The sequence below is a fragment of the Salarias fasciatus genome, chromosome 5 (assembly GCF_902148845.1).
Source record: "Salarias fasciatus chromosome 5, fSalaFa1.1, whole genome shotgun sequence".
Classification (NCBI taxonomy): domain Eukaryota; kingdom Metazoa; phylum Chordata; class Actinopteri; order Blenniiformes; family Blenniidae; genus Salarias; species Salarias fasciatus.
The window spans coordinates 13292505-13309106 of record NC_043749.1 but is presented as its reverse complement, the minus strand read 5'-3'; the positions used below and the strand labels follow the sequence as shown (position 1 = coordinate 13309106).

The following is a 16602-nucleotide window of genomic DNA, read 5'->3' as shown; positions in this document are numbered from 1 at the left end:
CTGACGCTTTAAAATGAATTATATCTGTTTTTTTTCTAGTTTGATGTTAATGAGGAAGCTAGCGTTAATGGCAGCATCACAGATATCTCAGCTTGAGTCGCACTGCTGTCTTTTGTACGATACTCTTTAGAAAAATAGTTAAAAAATAGTCAATGGTTTATTCACAATTCTTTTTCTTTTTTTAAAAAAATTTGTTTGGCCTTTTCCTGGACCACATTGGTGCTTCTTGCGGGCTGGTTTTGCCACACGGGCCTTATATTTGACACACTGATCTATTCTTCCCTCAGTAAAATAAGTTATAATAATTTCAAGTTACTTCAGAATGAAAAAATAAAATAAAAGGTATTTTGAATGCAAACAAATAGTTGTGAACTTTATGAGCTTTGCCTTGATAAACTGGTTCATGATGGAGCTCTGCTGGCGGGATGAGGTGGAGTCCACGACAATGCCAGAGTGCCTGGCTGCAAAGAATAAATGTGTTATTTTAAAAAGTAATGACTGGTTTGGAAGAGAATAAACGTGAGTGGCGTCTTTAAATCTCTGTCCACCGTGTCTCTAGTGGTGACGTGTCTGTAAAGTTTCTCCTCCTCCTCTTCATCCTCCTCCTCCTCGTCCTCCTCCCAGAGCCTCAGTCACAGTCAGTCTGGTCTGATTTACGCAGCGAAGCAGCCTTTAAGTGGACCCCCGGCGTCATCATGGGCAGTGAGTGTTGTTTTGTTTCCTGATGTGAGCAGTGTGTGTTTTAATCCGTGTCCTCTTTGCGGCGATAACTTAGTTTGCCGTGTTAGCCATTCATAGCAGGCGGCTAGCTTCCGCTGTTGCTGCTCCTGCTCAGGGCTTCTCTGTTGTAGTAGTGTGTGTGTCAGATTAAGAACGGCTTCCAGGTTCAATTCGACATTAGGGAACTCGCCAGGACTTAATTTCTGGGCTGTAGTTAAGCTCCAGGAGTGCCACGGCGGTGGAAGTTAGCTGTAAAGCTCCTGTAAGCTAACTCGTTAGCCACTCATTCAAAGACACTGGAGTGATGACGACGCATTACAGCGCCGGTGTTTTCTGAAGGCTTCTGCTCACACAGCCCGCTGTACAACTCCTCAGACACCGAGCATGTGAAGCTCTACGCGAACACACGCGAAAGCATTCGGTTTATCCGGCTCTTGATTTTGTTGATTATTTGTAAATTCAAATGTTCGCTGATCCCGCCCCCCATTCACTGCCACGTCCCATTGAGGAGCAGCGGCTCCGGCCACCTCTCTGACTCCCCTCTGCTCGTTTCCAGTCAAGTTCCTGGAGGTGATAAAGCCTTTCTGTGCGGTGCTGCCTGAGATCCAGAAACCAGAGAGGAAGGTGGGTATTCTCACTTGCTGCGCCCCCCACCCCACCAGACTGTATGAGGCCTTTACCTGGTGTAAATCTTCCCTCTGCTGTGCTTCATCAACAGATTCAGTTCAGAGAAAAGGTGCTATGGACAGCCATCACTCTCTTCATCTTCCTGGTTTGCTGCCAGGTCGGTTCCCCTTTTACTACTGTCTGTTTTCCTCACTCCCATCTTTACATTGAATCCAGGTTAATACACAAAGTGATCATAAGACATTGAGAGCACTGACACTTTATTGGTGCCTATTGTAATATTTTTAAATGACTGATTTAATCACTGCTCTTTCTGTACTTCATTTCATTCATAGCATTGTTTGGATGTTATAGATATCGTCGTTCTGTAAGTTATTGTTGTGAGAAATACACGCGCCAACTTCTTTTGGCTGTAACCGTCATCCTGATTGGTTGATCTGCACCCTTTCTGATCAAGAGTGATTCTTTTTTTCTTTTTTTCCTAATTAGACTTTAAAGTATTTTCCTGAACCTGACAAACATACTGAACCTCCCACAAAATATGAGATTTTGTCCTTTACGTTGAGACTCTAACATAACTTGGTCACACTCTGCTCCCTCAGATTCCTCTCTTCGGCATCATGTCCTCAGACTCTGCAGATCCTTTCTACTGGATGAGAGTCATCCTGGCCTCAAACAGAGGTCAGTATCCTCCACGTGTTGATAGTAAACCCAGTGACTGCTGTCCCGCCGGTTTGTCATAACTCCGTTGCCCCCCTCCAGGTACTCTGATGGAGCTGGGAATCTCACCAATCGTCACCTCAGGCCTGATAATGCAGCTGCTGGCCGGAGCCAAGATCATTGAGGTTGGAGACACTCCAAAGGACAGAGCTCTCTTCAACGGAGCTCAGAAATGTGAGTAACGTCTCAGCAGGAGGTGATTTGAGGCGGTCAGATTTTATAATAAAGACTCTAAATTAAATTTCCATCTGGCTGTCAGTGTTTGGGATGATCATCACCATCGGCCAGGCCATCGTGTACGTGATGACCGGCATGTACGGAGATCCATCGGAGATGGGCGCTGGAATCTGTCTGCTGATCATTATTCAGGTGAGGACAGGATTTTCTTGGTCTCTGTGGCGATTGATTGTGAACTTTGGGATAATTATTATGAAATGCTCCAAAGAGATTTGAAGTGTCATGTGGTTTTCTTTGAAATAGCTGCATAGTTAAAGCTGATTATTATAAACATGTGATATACAGTGATCCAGATATTTCCATCGCAGTTATTAGTCTTGTAAAGGTTTAATACAAGTTGTTGGCGGTTACAAATGGTTCCAGCCTTAGTTGAATCAGTGCTGCAGGACAGACTGATTTACTCACAATTCAGTTTTTTGTAAAAGAGGAAAAAAGGCTGCTTTAGGTTAAGTCATGATAATTAAAAAGATCCATCATGTTGTCTCCTTTATGAATAAGGTTCAGAAATGGGAATTCACAGCCAACAGAAACATTTGCAGGTCGTTTCAGCTCACGGTCTGCTGTGTTTCTCTGTAGCTCTTTGTTGCCGGGCTGATCGTGCTGCTGCTGGATGAGCTGCTTCAAAAGGGCTACGGTCTGGGCTCGGGGATTTCCCTCTTCATTGCCACGAACATCTGCGAGACGATCGTGTGGAAGGCCTTCAGCCCCACCACTGTGAACACCGGGAGAGGTAAGGAGCTGCTCGGTGGCGCTCATGCCGCTGCCGCGCTCGGCAGCACCTCGTCACTGGTTGCTTTTTGTGTGAAGGGACCGAGTTTGAGGGCGCGATCATCGCTCTGTTCCATCTGCTGGCCACGAGGACGGACAAGGTGCGAGCTCTGAGGGAAGCCTTCTACAGACAGAACCTGCCCAACCTCATGAACCTCATCGCCACCGTCTTCGTCTTCGCCGTGGTGATATACTTCCAGGTGAGTTGTGCTGATCAGAGTCACTCTGTTTCTTTTAATGAGAACAAATGAATCCTAAATGTCATGCGTTTTACTTCCACAGGGATTCAGGGTGGATCTGCCCATTAAGTCGGCCCGCTACCGCGGCCAGTACAACACCTACCCCATCAAGCTCTTCTACACCTCCAACATTCCCATCATCCTCCAGTCTGCCTTGGTGTCCAACCTGTACGTCATCTCCCAGATGCTTTCCACTCGCTTCAGTGGCAACTTCCTGGTCAATCTGCTGGGGACGTGGTCTGTGAGTATACGTTTGATCTGAGCTTTTATTTTCACTGTGAAGCAGTCAATTCAGTGTACAGTCAACATGGAGGAGGTTCAGGAGGCGTTATTGTTTGGGAGACTCAAAGCCAGGTTTTTGACAGGCCACAGTGGCTCAAAGATGAAACTGTTAACAAAGGGAGTCAACAAATCCAAATTACAGTCCAGTCTGAAGTTATGTAACTAAAAGGCTCCAGGAACTGACATGACGTGCATAATAATGACGTGCTGCTGCAGGCTATCGCCCAGTAAAATGTCCACTAACTAAGAGGACAGCAACCAGTCCTCTAGGGAGTTGGAAAATTCTGTTTGCGAACAGATGTGAGTCTTTCATAAACCGAGGTTTGACTGTATTGATGTATTTCCAGAAATAAACAATACTGAGCTCTGTAAACACAAGTGCAATCACTGCATATTGGTCTGATTTATTGCCTTAAATGTCAATGACTGGTCTTTTATGATGAGAAGCAAGTCCGTATTTAATGTAAACACACCAACTGTAGTTTGATGACAATTATGTTTGCACTAACTAATTAATGGACAGAAGATTCTGTAGATTTTTTCACATAACTGTCAACTTTTTATGATGGTTTAATGGATATAAGTCAAACTGGACTCCTTTTTAAATATGTTTCAGGTTTGGACAGTGTGTTTTACACACACCTGCCAGTTTGAGCCTTTATCTGACACCCAAAAGATCACCTGGAATTCATGTAAAATATTAGATTATCATTATTTTGATGGTTGACTTGGATCAACCGGTATCTGAACAGGAAGAAAGATTGACACAAAATAAAAACTATAAAATGTTCTTCCTTATTGGCGTCACGTCAGTTCTGAGTCGACAGCAAGACTGAACCGGATGTGGAAACAGTGTAAAAGCAGTCAGATGAGAATAATTTCCATTTTTCCATAAATAACGTATCCCTTCCTGTGTGTAGGACACGTCGTCTGGTGGTCCGGCCCGGGCCTACCCTGTCGGGGGTCTCTGTTACTACCTCTCCCCTCCAGAGTCGTTCGGCTCGGTGCTGGAGGACCCGGTCCACGCGCTCATCTACATCGTGTTCATGCTGGGATCCTGTGCCTTCTTCTCCAAAACCTGGATCGAAGTCTCTGGATCTTCAGCTAAAGATGTGAGTGAGCTGAGTTTTGTCTGGTCGTTAAAAAAATCAAAGGACGTTTTAATTGAGCACACTTTTTTTTTTTTTTTTTTCCCTCAGGTGGCAAAACAGCTGAAGGAGCAGCAGATGGTGATGAGAGGACACAGAGAAACCTCAATGGTCCATGAACTCAACAGGTACGCTCACAGTCCTCTTTCTCGCACATCGTTCCTCATCATCCTCAGATATCCGTTCAGTTCGAGTGGCTCATTCATCTGAGTACAATGGATTAAACCACCGTGTTCCTGTCTGTAGGTACATCCCCACCGCTGCTGCCTTCGGTGGACTGTGTATCGGCGGTTTGTCCGTAATGGCCGACTTCCTGGGCGCCATTGGCTCTGGCACCGGCATCCTGCTGGCCGTCACCATCATCTATCAGTACTTTGAGATCTTCGTGAAGGAGCAGAGCGAAGTGGGCAGCATGGGGGCCCTGCTCTTCTAGGACACACACCATGTCCCCTCCTCTTACCAACTGTTATTTTTATCACCAACCTCACGTTTATTTGACACCCGTGTGACGAACCCCCCCCCCCCCTCCTTCGCCGCTCCATCAGCCCCGGTTTGAGGAACCTTCAGGAGTCTCCGCTGAGACGAGCTGCTCTGAGGTGGTGGGACTACGTGCCGACAGTCACATCAAGCGCTCCCCCTACATATCTTCCAAAGTGACACAACAACCTCAATCTGAGCTGTACTGCATCAGATTTTTTTTCTTCTTTTTTTTAAACCCAGTTTAAGATTGAAGCTCTCCAGGATTCTTTTGAAAGGCTTTCTGCAGGATTTCGGTCTTTTTCTTTTGTTTTTAGACCGACAAAGTGAGCATCTCAGTATGCAGGCATACTTGATTCAGATGGCGATCGACGGCCTGCAGCGTGCTCAACGTTGTCTTGGTTTCTACTTTTACTTTGAGTTTTCTTTTTTTTTTTGTTGTTGTTGTTGTTGACCTGCCGATCAGGTGGACCAGAAGCTGAACTGTCAGATGCTGCATCCTGTACTGTTTGTATTCCTGTGTTCTAGCTTGTATTAGATTTGGGTCCTGCAGGAAGAGGGCGTGGAGCTCATATTGGGTTTCAGCTCCAAATAAAGGTTAACAGTAATCCAGTGAACATTTTAAAGGAAAAGAAAAAAAACAAAACAACTGTGCTAGTTGTTTGGGTGTATGGCATTCCTTGGGCGCTGCAGTATTAACTCGCATGTCACATTCACTCTCGTTCCCTTCGTCCTCAGATCTTTTGTTTTATGTCTGCTCTTCATACTTTAACTGATCCGATTTTCAGATTGACTTTCTGTACATAGGCCATGCATTGAATACTTTGAATTTGTCTTAAGTGTAAGATAAAATCTTTGAATATGTTAAAAAAAAAAAAAAAAAACATTTCAGAACAAACTTATATATAAGAAAATACATTCTCAATTAAAAAAGAAAAACTTTTGTGGAAAAAGGTTTTCACTTTTGACTTGATGCTTGTGTTTTTCTTGATTTTACTGCCTTTTGCCTTTGTTTGCTTTTTATAATATCAATATGCAATGCACTGTAGTCAGCACAGTGTGTGGGTTATTTTGAGAAATATTTGAGGATTTTTGATATTTATAGCTAGTTGGAACTCACCTGGAAGCTCCTACCGTGACTGTACGGAGGACCGTTAGGAGGGAAGCAGGTTTGTAGATGTGTGCGAATGTGAAATTTTACAAGTGGATAATAGTAGCTTATTAACCAGAGAGTACAGGGTGGGTTGGTGAGGAAGGATCGACACCCTTTCATGAACCGGAATCGAGAGTAAACATGTTTACAGAGCATGCAGAATCATTCCTCGTCACAACGCTTCAGCTTTGAATGTCTTATAAAGTAGGATCAAACAAACCGAATATAAAACAAGTGTGTTCGCGGTCCTCAGGGGTTCAGGAAGTTTGATTTGGAGCGGTAGTAGTCGTGGATGAGGAATACTAGTTGATGGAGATTTGTGCTCATCATGCAACGACGAGCCTCCTCGGCCGGTAGGGGGCAGCAGCGCTCCCTGCCGGATAAACGCTGCCGGAAACAGCGGAGCAGAAGGAGTCCTGCAGCGTGTGAATGGAGGTTAGTTGTGAAACATCGTGCAGAAGATGGAGTGAAAGCTGCACCGTCCTCCCGCTGCCCGCTGTGTGTCCGAGAGAAGCGTGTCTCTAGTGAACTGCAGGGACTCTGGAGGAGGAGAAAGAGGTTTCTGACCGTGAAGACATGAGCTCCGTCAGGCAGGAAGGTAACCCGCGAACCTCTGCTAACCTGTGAAGCTAAACTTTCCTGCAGTCTGAAATAGAAAAGCATCTCGGATGCTGTTGTACGTGTTATCAGTTATCAGGCCTTTTTCATGTCTTGTTTCGGTGCAACAGACTAAACTACACGAAGGTCTTGTGTGTCTGGATTTGTCACCAGAAAAAGGAGGCAGTAATGAAATATTTTAAAAGTTACCCCTCATACAACACTTGACTAAGTTGACAAAAAAGCAACAAGGGCGTTTTTGAAATATATTTGAAGACTCATTTATTTTTTCTTATTTTGTAGGCTTTTGAAGTCAGTCTGGATTTCCATATTTTGCAGTTACATCATATATTAAATACAAGTTATAAAACATATTAACAGACATTTAAAGAGCCTCTAAATCAGACATTGTTTGTAACCACATTTGTGTAAATGTGATGATTCGAGTAGAAATCATAAATCTACTCATAACCACAAAGTAAAAGAGCCCCAAATGACACTGTTCATGTGATTGAAGAAAGTGTTGTCTCCCGTCGTAATTTTAACACATCTGAGACGTTTGACACAGCTTGATCTTTGCCAGTGTTTAGTACAGTATCCTAGTATCCTTAGACTGAAGGAAAAGATTAAAAACCTTAAAATATAATTACGTGAAGACTTTTCAGATATCTTTAATTATATTGACTTTCCAGTTCATTTGTACTTATTCAATGCCATCAATTTCAAAATCATAGTTTAAAAGTTTTATTTAATTCTTGAAATGCTGGAAACTTTAAAAATGCCATATGTAATATGTTTAATATATAAATGTAACATAAGAAGTAAAACAACTGAGATGAAACAGACATAAAAAATAGTCCTGGTGTCATCTCAAGGATGATTTTATGATGTCCTGCTGCCATTTCTACTAAAGTCAGCAAGTTATCCACTCATTCTCCTTTTAGTTATGTGTTGCCAGTTTTGACCACAGGATGGTGTTTTGAGTCACTCAAAGGAGCAGAATCATTTGGAACATTTGGCAACTTCACAGTGGAGTGAAGCAAAGTCTATACCTAACAAAAAGTATTTAGTATTATTGTGACACCGCTACAGATGTGCTTTCACAGAGCTGACGAGTGTCACACACGGAGCCTCAAAACCTCAGCAAGCTTTCATCTAATGCAGGGTTTTCGATTTAGCAGGTAAAGACACAATCATCTTTGTCACCAAAGAGGATCATGCAACACCCAGCAAAGCTGAGCTGGTGGAGGAAGACCCCGACGAACCGTATGAGGAGCGAGGTGAGGACTAATAAGACCAGCTGGACTCAAACTGTAGCTCACTGGGAGAATGTTCTGTTCACTTAACTTCAGTATTTTTGTACTGTTTTAAAAATCCCCTCTCTCTCTTTGTTAGGTCTAATTCTTCCCAGTGGGGAAATCAACTGGAACTGCCCCTGTCTCGGCGGCATGGCCAGCGGTCCTTGCGGAACTGAATTTAAGGACGCGTTCTCCTGTTTTCACTACAGTAAAGAGGAGGTGAAAGGATCCGACTGCATCGAGCAGTTCAGGGCGATGCAGGGGTGTATGCAGCTCTACCCAGAGCTTTACCCACAGGAAGACGAAAAATCCCCCAGTCAGACCTCACAGGACTCTGCCGAACAGACGGATGTAAACTCAACATCTGCAACATCTGCATCTGAACAGGACTCTGGAAGCACACGGCCCAGCACAGAGAGCTCAGTGGAGAGCTAATGCAGGGCTGCAGTCTGTCAGGGACATTTAACTGTCTCCTTCTAGAAATGAAATTGTGACTGTATTTTCAAAACTGTTTGGTTTTTTTTTACTGTGAAAAAGAAAAAGTCAAAAATGTGAGGGCTTGAAAGAGGAATGACTTCCTAAGTAAGACTAAATAAAATCCTGGTACCTTAGATTTTCTTGCAGATATATAACTGGTTGAAATTTGTTCCCGTTTTGTTTCGTTTTTTTGTTTTTTTTTCCTTTTCTCCTTCTACGAAATATGGAAATTTTTTGTTTTGGTTGAAAAGGGTTAGGCAAAATAAGTTTTGACTTCAGTCTAAACCCTTTGGTCACAGGGTGATGATGTTGAGGATGATCTTGATGATGATTTTGTTGATGATGTTGACGATGATAACTCATGTGGATAACGATGATGATGATGATGTCATTGTACACAATTGATAGAATGTTTTCCTTGCTGATCAAATAAATCTACTACTAGTACTACTACATTATTTCACCAGGAACTAAAAAGAAATGATGATCTGTGTTTTGAGAAGATTTGGCTACAGTTCAGCTTCTGTAGTTTTCTCAAAGAAGGTTGAACATGAGAGGCTCATCTCATTAATACAGCAGCTTTTCATCCCAGTTTACACTTCCTCTCTTCATAGAGGAAATAAACTAGTCAAAATATGGTTAAAAATATAAATAAAAATTGTTTACGCTCACCATCCTGCTCACTCAATTCTCCACATCTTCAATCACATGATAGAGTCAAACTCAGACTGTTGAACTCCGAAGAAGCTGGTCAGATCCTCAGTTCTGAGAGTTTTTCTTTTTGCTTTTTTAATGCGATGGTCAAAGACTAACGTTACACTAAAAAGCCTTCATTCCACTTTCATTTAGTTGTTTGTGTTTCTCTGTCTTATGTTTCATTTTGATGTAATTGTTTACTAGATTGAGTTAATTCATCTTAAAACTGACAGTGTTTGTTTTAGTGGTTCATTTGATCAAACTGATGGGTATTTTTACTCACGGGGTATTTTTAGTGTGAGATCTTCTCTGCTGCAGTCCCACTGTTGCCCTCTGTCTCTCGGGACTGCATTTCTTTTGATAATTTATAACCAGACTTGAAATATTTACCTCATCTGAGCTGAACTGGAACGGCACAGAAGTGCTTGAAGTCAATGCTGCAATAAATAAAAAGTCTCAACTTTTGGGTTTTTGTTTTTTGTTTTTTTATTTTCATTGTCCGTCGAGGACGTTTTACATTGACTCGTGTTGTACTCAATGTACTTCTGCTTTACATCAGCTAGAGTAACATGCATCGCTTTGACTGATGAGGTCCGAGCAGAGCGTCCACTGTGAGGCGACCTTAACCCTCTCCACCCTGGAGGCCGTTGTACTGAGACAGGCCGTATCTCCCAGAGAAACACCCCCACCCGCAGGCTCAGCCAGATTTAGTGGAGCTTCTGCTGAGAAGTTTTCCAGTGGATCCAGTCAGTCTGGTATTTGCTTTCTGATTTGCTCTGTGGTGGAAATCAAATCACTTAAAGCAGTAAGAATTAAAACAGCAGGAACTGACATATTTCAGGAACTGACATGTGATCTAAGGTAATGTTTTTGATGTTGCCACTCAACTCCATTAGTTGTGTTTGTGTCACAAAATAATTTCAAGTTACATTTCACTGCATGTGAAAGGGTTTTAGTACAGCTGTTGTTTAACTGTGTTATATATCTGTGTGTGTGTTGGGGGGGGTCAGAGGTCTCTGTCAGGCTTTGACCACTGAAGCATGAGTCGCTTTAAACTCCATCGATCAATAATTACCAAACAACCCTCTCTATCCCTGGTGTACCATTGGTTCAACCGGAGGGGCAAAAAAAGGTAGAAAAAGCCAATGAGAAAGTCATGTGAAGGGCGATCCCACTGCAGGGCTCACTGGAACCCGGTCTGACTCTCCACAGGGACAGAGCCATCTTCAGGGTTCAGTCTCAGCTGTGTCTCGGGGTTTCCTCTCAGCCAGGTACCAGGATGTCCAGTTTAAAGGACATATGCAGCGGGCTTCCTTTCGATCCTTTGCCTCCAAACAGGGGACGAGATCCCAGCATGCCTCATGCTCCGATTCGGACCCCCAACCTTACTGCAGAAGAAGAGCGGGTGAGAAAAAAAAAAGTTTTATTTTTCATTCCTGTGTCAACTCTCACTGTTTTGTGAATCAGTAGTAAAGGTAAATAGCAGGGTTTGTTTTTTTTAAGGTCTAAATTTTATTTTATGCTGCCTGATGAGCAGTTTTATAGCAACAGAATCCCAACAGACAATAAGAACTGCAATTCAAGATGTGCACTCTCTTTCTCTTTTATTGTCCTTATGAATTATTTAGAACACTGCTGTACACCGACTGGCCACTTTAAAAGACACCTCTGTACACTCTGATAAGATCCGTCACAGCCAAAGCTTCTTCCTTTGTGCGATTAATACAGTTTTGTTTATTACCGGTACTCGAGAGCATCAGAGAGCCTTTAATTCACTCAGTGTTAAATTTGTTGAGCAGGAATGCATATTTTAAACTTATTAAGGGAGCTAGTAAATGTATGTCTGACTTGACTTCAGCCGACCAGTCAGAAAGGATGAAAAACCTGTGATGATGTGACCTCTGACCTCCACTACCTTATGCTTCCAAAGTATTAGATGTAGGATAATAGTTGCTCTTATGCCACAGTGTGTGCTGAGACCGATTGCATCGCCTGTGTTGGCTCGTGTTTCATCCTAAATATTGATTATTTTCAAAGGTCTTCAACTGACACAGAGCAAAGGCTTTGGTCAATAATTAAGAGAGGTGCAGGCGGAGCGCCTCCGATTACATAAGAAGAGGAAACAGGAGTAAAACATGAACTCATGTCTGTGCACCGTCTTTAGAACATTTCTTCACCGTGACCTGTTCTGCCCGTGCTTCCTCCCTCTAGCTGGCATTGAGAAATGCTCTGCGTTACTTTCCGCCTTCCCACCATCCAACGCTGGCTCCTGAATTTGCTCAGGAGCTGCGGCAGTATGGCCACATTTACATGTACCGCTTCTGCCCCGTGCTACGCATGAGGTGAGGCTCTTCACTGAGAACTCAGGAAGTGATTTCAGAAAAATATTGTCATCAATGTGGTTGGGAAATCTGTCTTTTTAATAAATTACGATGTAATCACAAGTTTCATTCAACATAACTTGTGCTGTGGCGTCCTCAGAGCCTACCCCCTAGACGAGTACCCATGCCGCACACGTCAAGCAGCCTCTATGATGCTCATGATCATGAACAACCTGGACCCGGCTGTTGCTCAGGTGATTTGTTTACCTGTGTTTCTGTAAAGTAGCGATGCTGGACATTATTTCAGTCGTGTTTAATGTCTCTGACGTTTCTTGATCTTTCAGTTTCCCCAAGAGCTTGTCACTTATGGGGGGAATGGCCAGGTGTTTAGTAACTGGGCTCAGGTAAGCCTCATACGAGCTATAGTTGTCTTGAGAATTTGCCTGATTGGTTTGATGTGAATAATTTGTGTTTGCTGGTGATTGTGTGGTCTACAGTTCCGCCTGGTGATGCATTACCTGAGTGAGATGACCGAGGAACAGACCCTGGTCATGTACAGTGGCCATCCCATGGGCTTGTTCCCCAGCCTGCCTTCCTCCCCCCGGGCCATCATCACCAATGGCATGGTAGCATCAGTGCACACACCCGGTTCAAGGACATAGTCTGCACATAGTCACATTTTCCTCTTTTGTTCTGGTCAGGTCATTCCAAATTACTCCTCCAGAGATCAGTATGAAAAGATGTTCGCTCTTGGTGTGTCGATGTAAGTTTCCAAGGTGCTTCTTGACATTCAGTTGTGCTTGTTTTTGTCTACAGGACGGTATAGTCGTATCATATGTACCCTGTTAGTGAGGTATGGAATGTAAGAAGAGCTTCTTTCCTTCCAGGTATGGTCAGATGACAGCAGGAAGCTACTGCTACATCGGGCCTCAAGGGATAGTTCACGGCACAATGGTTTGTAAAAAATTGAAAATAGATGTTTTCCAGCACTACAATATCACTTCATTTGTTAAATCAATGGTCCCTCATTTTTTCCATGTTTCTTCTGCTGTGCAGTTGACGGTACTGAACGCCAGCCGGAGGTATCTGGGCTCAGGCGACTTGTCAGGACGTGTGTTTGTGACCTCCGGCCTCGGAGGCATGAGCGGAGCTCAGGCTAAAGCCGCCGTCATTGCTGGTTGCATTGGCGTGATTGCAGAGGTCAGCTGATTTCCTGTCATTTACCATCAGCACTCTCTGCTGAGTGAGCAGGAATGGAGGAAGTCCTGTCTGTCCACGTGACCATGTGCGTTTGGCTTCTGGGTAGGTGGACGAGGCTCCCTTGAGAAAGAGACATGAGCAGGGCTGGCTGATGGAGGTCACCAGCAACATAGAGCAATGCATCAAGCGAATCAGGTAACAGAGAAAAGAACACAAAGGACAATAAACAGATGCTTTAAGTGTCAGAGCTGTCATTTGTTCTATAAACTACAGAATCCAGTGAATCCAGGTGATCTGTGTCGGGATTCAGCTTCAAAGAACGTCTCTATCTTCCAGCATAATTATATTCAAGTTAAAGGAGAGAACAGAAAGAGATCCTGCCTGCTGAGATTTTCAGTAATTATCTCTCTGTGTGTTACAGAGAAGCTAAGCGCTCCAAGACTCCTCTCAGTCTGGGATACCATGGAAACATAGTAGACCTGTGGTGAGTACAAACCTGCAGATACCCTGATGAAAACCAAGTCTGCCGCAAGAGTGAATGAACGCACCTTCCTCTCATTCTTTTACAATCATTCCACACTTTATTCCTGCTCCATTCAGGGAGAGGCTCCTGTTAGAGTTTGAGAGGACAGGAGAGCTCCTGGTGGATCTGGGATCAGACCAGACCTCCCTTCATAACCCCTACAACGGCGGTTACTATCCAGTCCAGCTCAGCTTCCGCCAGGCCAACCAGCTCATGACGACTGATCCTGACCGTTTCAAAACCATGGTTCAGCAAAGGTTCATTTCATCTCAGAGTGTAGATCTGAAATGCACTAATCTATGAAGCTATAATCACATTTTATATTCTATCACAGTCTAAGAAGACACGTAACGGCTATCAACAAGTTGTCTGACGCAGGCATGTTCTTCTGGGACTATGGTAATGCCTTTCTCCTGGAGGCCAAAAGAGCTGGTAGGTAACACACACACACACACACACACACACACACACACACACACACACACGCACACTCATACACACACACACACACACACACACACACACACACACACACACACACACAGTACCAATAGCTGTTATAGACTTTTTCTTCGTACAGGTGCAGAGGTTGAAAAAGCTGGAGGAGGAGCAACAGAGTTCCGTTACCCTTCTTATGTCCAACACATCATGGGGTACGATATTCACTTCTTTTCAATCAAACTTTGATCAGGCAAAAGAGCTGATTTAATACAAGTGATGGTCTCACAAAAGTTTCTCCACGGGTTTGCTTGACAAGTTGCTATTGCTTATTTAGTCTCTTTTCTTATCTTTGCCTTTGCAACAGAGATATTTTTTCCCTTGGTTTTGGGCCGTTTCGGTGGGTGTGCACATCCGGTGATCCCCAAGACCTTGCTGTAACTGACAACATTGCTGCCACTGTCCTGGAGGAAATCAGTGCCCACGTGTCCGATCGCATCAAACAGCAGTACAATGATAACATCCTTTGGATCAGACAGGCTGGAAAACACAAAATGGTTATAACCTCTGAGATACTCTGTGCTTTTAAGATATTCCACACCTGAAACAAAAAGAGGCACAGGTCCAACTAATCCTCACCACTTCTTTTTCTCTTGTTAGGTTGTGGGATCACAGGCGAGAATCCTCTACTCAGACCAAAAAGGACGAGTGCGCATTGCTTTGGCTATCAACCAGGCTATTGCTGATGGAAGAGTTTCAGTAAGGGGATCCAAGATTGTTTGACATGCTCTGATCTCTGCAGGATTGGAAGTTTTCAGCAGAGTCACCGTGGTATCTTTGGTTGTTTCTCTTGAACAGGCACCGGTGGTTATTAGCCGAGACCACCATGATGTCAGCGGCACAGACAGCCCCTTCAGAGAGACCTCGAATGTCTACGATGGTTCTGCCTTCTGTGCAGGTACCTGATATTTGCAATGAAGAATAATCAAACTTGTGCTAAACTTGAAGTGAAATTTCAGTCTCATCGTAGAAATTCTGAAGAGCACATGGCAGACACTGTTTCGTGGATCAACTACCTTAAATGATCTATCTTGAATCTGTGCTGAAACAGCCTTGATTTAGGTTTATAGGTTTTCCCACACAGGAAGTTAGTTACACATTGCCTTTCTTCCTTGGAGACTCTCATCATGGAAAAGAATACATTATACCTCGGGAGTGATAAAAATGCCAATAATAGCTCACAGCATCTCTCCGTTGCAGACATGGCTGTGCAGAACTTTGTTGGTGATGCATTCAGAGGTGCCACATGGGTTGCCTTGCACAACGGTGGTGGTGTAGGCTGGTAGGTCTGACTCATAGCATTAACTGTAACCTGCGTGAATAATTATTCATATTCATCAAAAGCATATTCTTTAAGTAATGGCAACCTGATGCTTAAGTCGATGTACTTATGCCTCCATCCGGAACACAGGGGTGAGGTTATGAATGGAGGCTTTGGTTTGATGCTGGACGGCTCAGAGGAGGCTGCGAAACGCGCCAGTCTGATGCTCAACTGGGACGTCTCTAATGGGGTGAGAGTACCAAAACAAGAGAAGTTTAACAGCGTTGCCTAACAGTCCCAATCTGCTTGGATTGCAGCTGGTAGTTAAACTTAAACTCTGTGTGTGTGTGTGTGTGTCTGTGTGTGTGTGTTGTAGGTGGCTCGCCGCTGCTGGTCTGGAAACAGTAATGCCTATGAAACCATCCAACACACCATGGAGGAGAACCGGCAGCTGCGTGTCACCATGCCTTTTCCCGTGCAGGACGAACATGTGCTTGACCGTGCCCTGCAGGGTTAACCAACACTCAGTCACAGTTTTATAACCAACTACTCACAGCTGCATAACAAAGGAAACCAGCAACGCTGATCACGATCCATTTGTATGAATGAGCTTGTTACCCAGCTGTTAAAATCATGTACTTGAAACAAATAGGAATGACTAATATTTAAAAAGCTCCCACACAGACGTCGTGACACACTGAAAACTTGCATAATAATTTACCTGTAAAAGGAAAAAAATAAACGGTCAGTCTGCTGGGAAAGTAGAGAAACTACAAACTACAATGAACTACAGTAAACTGTTGGCCTTTTTAACAAAAATGCTTTTGTTATGTTTTGTGTTGAAAATAAACCAAAAACATTTAGAAAGTCTCAATCAGCAATTTACTAACCTGTTTCTCTCTGCTTGTCTGTGCTCCCTCTCTCCTGTAGTCCACCCCCCACCCCCAGTCCAAATCCCTTCCTATACAAAGAAGATTTTCTTCCTTTTGAAAGGGAGTTTTTCCTTTCCACAGTCGCTCATGCTCACTTATGTGGAACTGTTGGGTTTTTATCTGCAAAAGTGCCTAGAAATTACCGTGTCTTTCTTGGCACTGTATAAATAAAGCTGAATTGAATTGAATGATGAGTTGTGATGTACATATTACAATGTCATAATAATTCAGAAGAAAGTCCATAATGTGAACTCATAATATTCACATTAAAGCTTGATAATTAAATATGATGCATTCTATTGTGTTTTGTAAAAAAAAGTAACTTGAAAACTGATACAATTGATGTCATCATCTAATTTGTCCTAATATGAAAATGAGCAGCTCATATTAGATGATGATGATGATGATGATGTCATTTAAAACGATAC

The 16602-nt window shown here is 43.3% G+C and overlaps 3 protein-coding genes across 4 annotated transcripts; all 3 read left to right on the top strand.

Annotated features, from left to right (window-relative positions):
- Positions 1-597: 597 nt before the first annotated feature.
- LOC115388900 (protein transport protein Sec61 subunit alpha-like 1) lies at positions 598-6132 on the top strand. The gene is made up of 12 exons (XM_030092207.1): positions 598-702; positions 1277-1344; positions 1439-1504; positions 1950-2028; positions 2110-2241; positions 2327-2436; positions 2881-3034; positions 3112-3272; positions 3355-3552; positions 4514-4705; positions 4793-4869; positions 4988-6132. The coding sequence occupies exons 1-12, from the start codon at positions 696-698 to the stop codon at positions 5172-5174; spliced, it is 1431 nt and encodes a 476-aa protein (XP_029948067.1). The 5' UTR covers positions 598-695; the 3' UTR covers positions 5175-6132.
- A 658-nt stretch (positions 6133-6790) lies between these two features.
- On the top strand, positions 6791-9891 carry chchd4b (coiled-coil-helix-coiled-coil-helix domain containing 4b). Of its 2 annotated transcripts, none has more exons than XM_030091971.1 (3): positions 6791-6969; positions 8150-8248; positions 8364-9891. In XM_030091971.1, the coding sequence occupies exons 1-3, from the start codon at positions 6948-6950 to the stop codon at positions 8699-8701; spliced, it is 459 nt and encodes a 152-aa protein (XP_029947831.1). In that variant the 5' UTR covers positions 6791-6947; the 3' UTR covers positions 8702-9891. The 2 variants fall into 2 exon arrangements, with proteins under 2 accessions (XP_029947831.1, XP_029947830.1); XM_030091970.1 differs by having other exon boundaries at positions 8147-8248.
- Positions 9892-10718: 827 nt separating this feature from the next.
- Positions 10719-15965, top strand: uroc1 (urocanate hydratase 1). The gene is made up of 19 exons (XM_030091201.1): positions 10719-10844; positions 11651-11781; positions 11921-12014; positions 12105-12164; positions 12258-12386; positions 12462-12523; positions 12648-12714; positions 12817-12960; positions 13067-13155; positions 13382-13444; positions 13561-13740; positions 13818-13915; positions 14064-14136; positions 14289-14478; positions 14582-14680; positions 14780-14879; positions 15182-15263; positions 15393-15492; positions 15619-15965. Exons 1-19 carry the CDS (start codon positions 10719-10721, stop codon positions 15757-15759), a joined length of 2028 nt encoding a protein of 675 aa, XP_029947061.1. The 3' UTR covers positions 15760-15965.
- Positions 15966-16602: the final 637 nt, after the last annotated feature.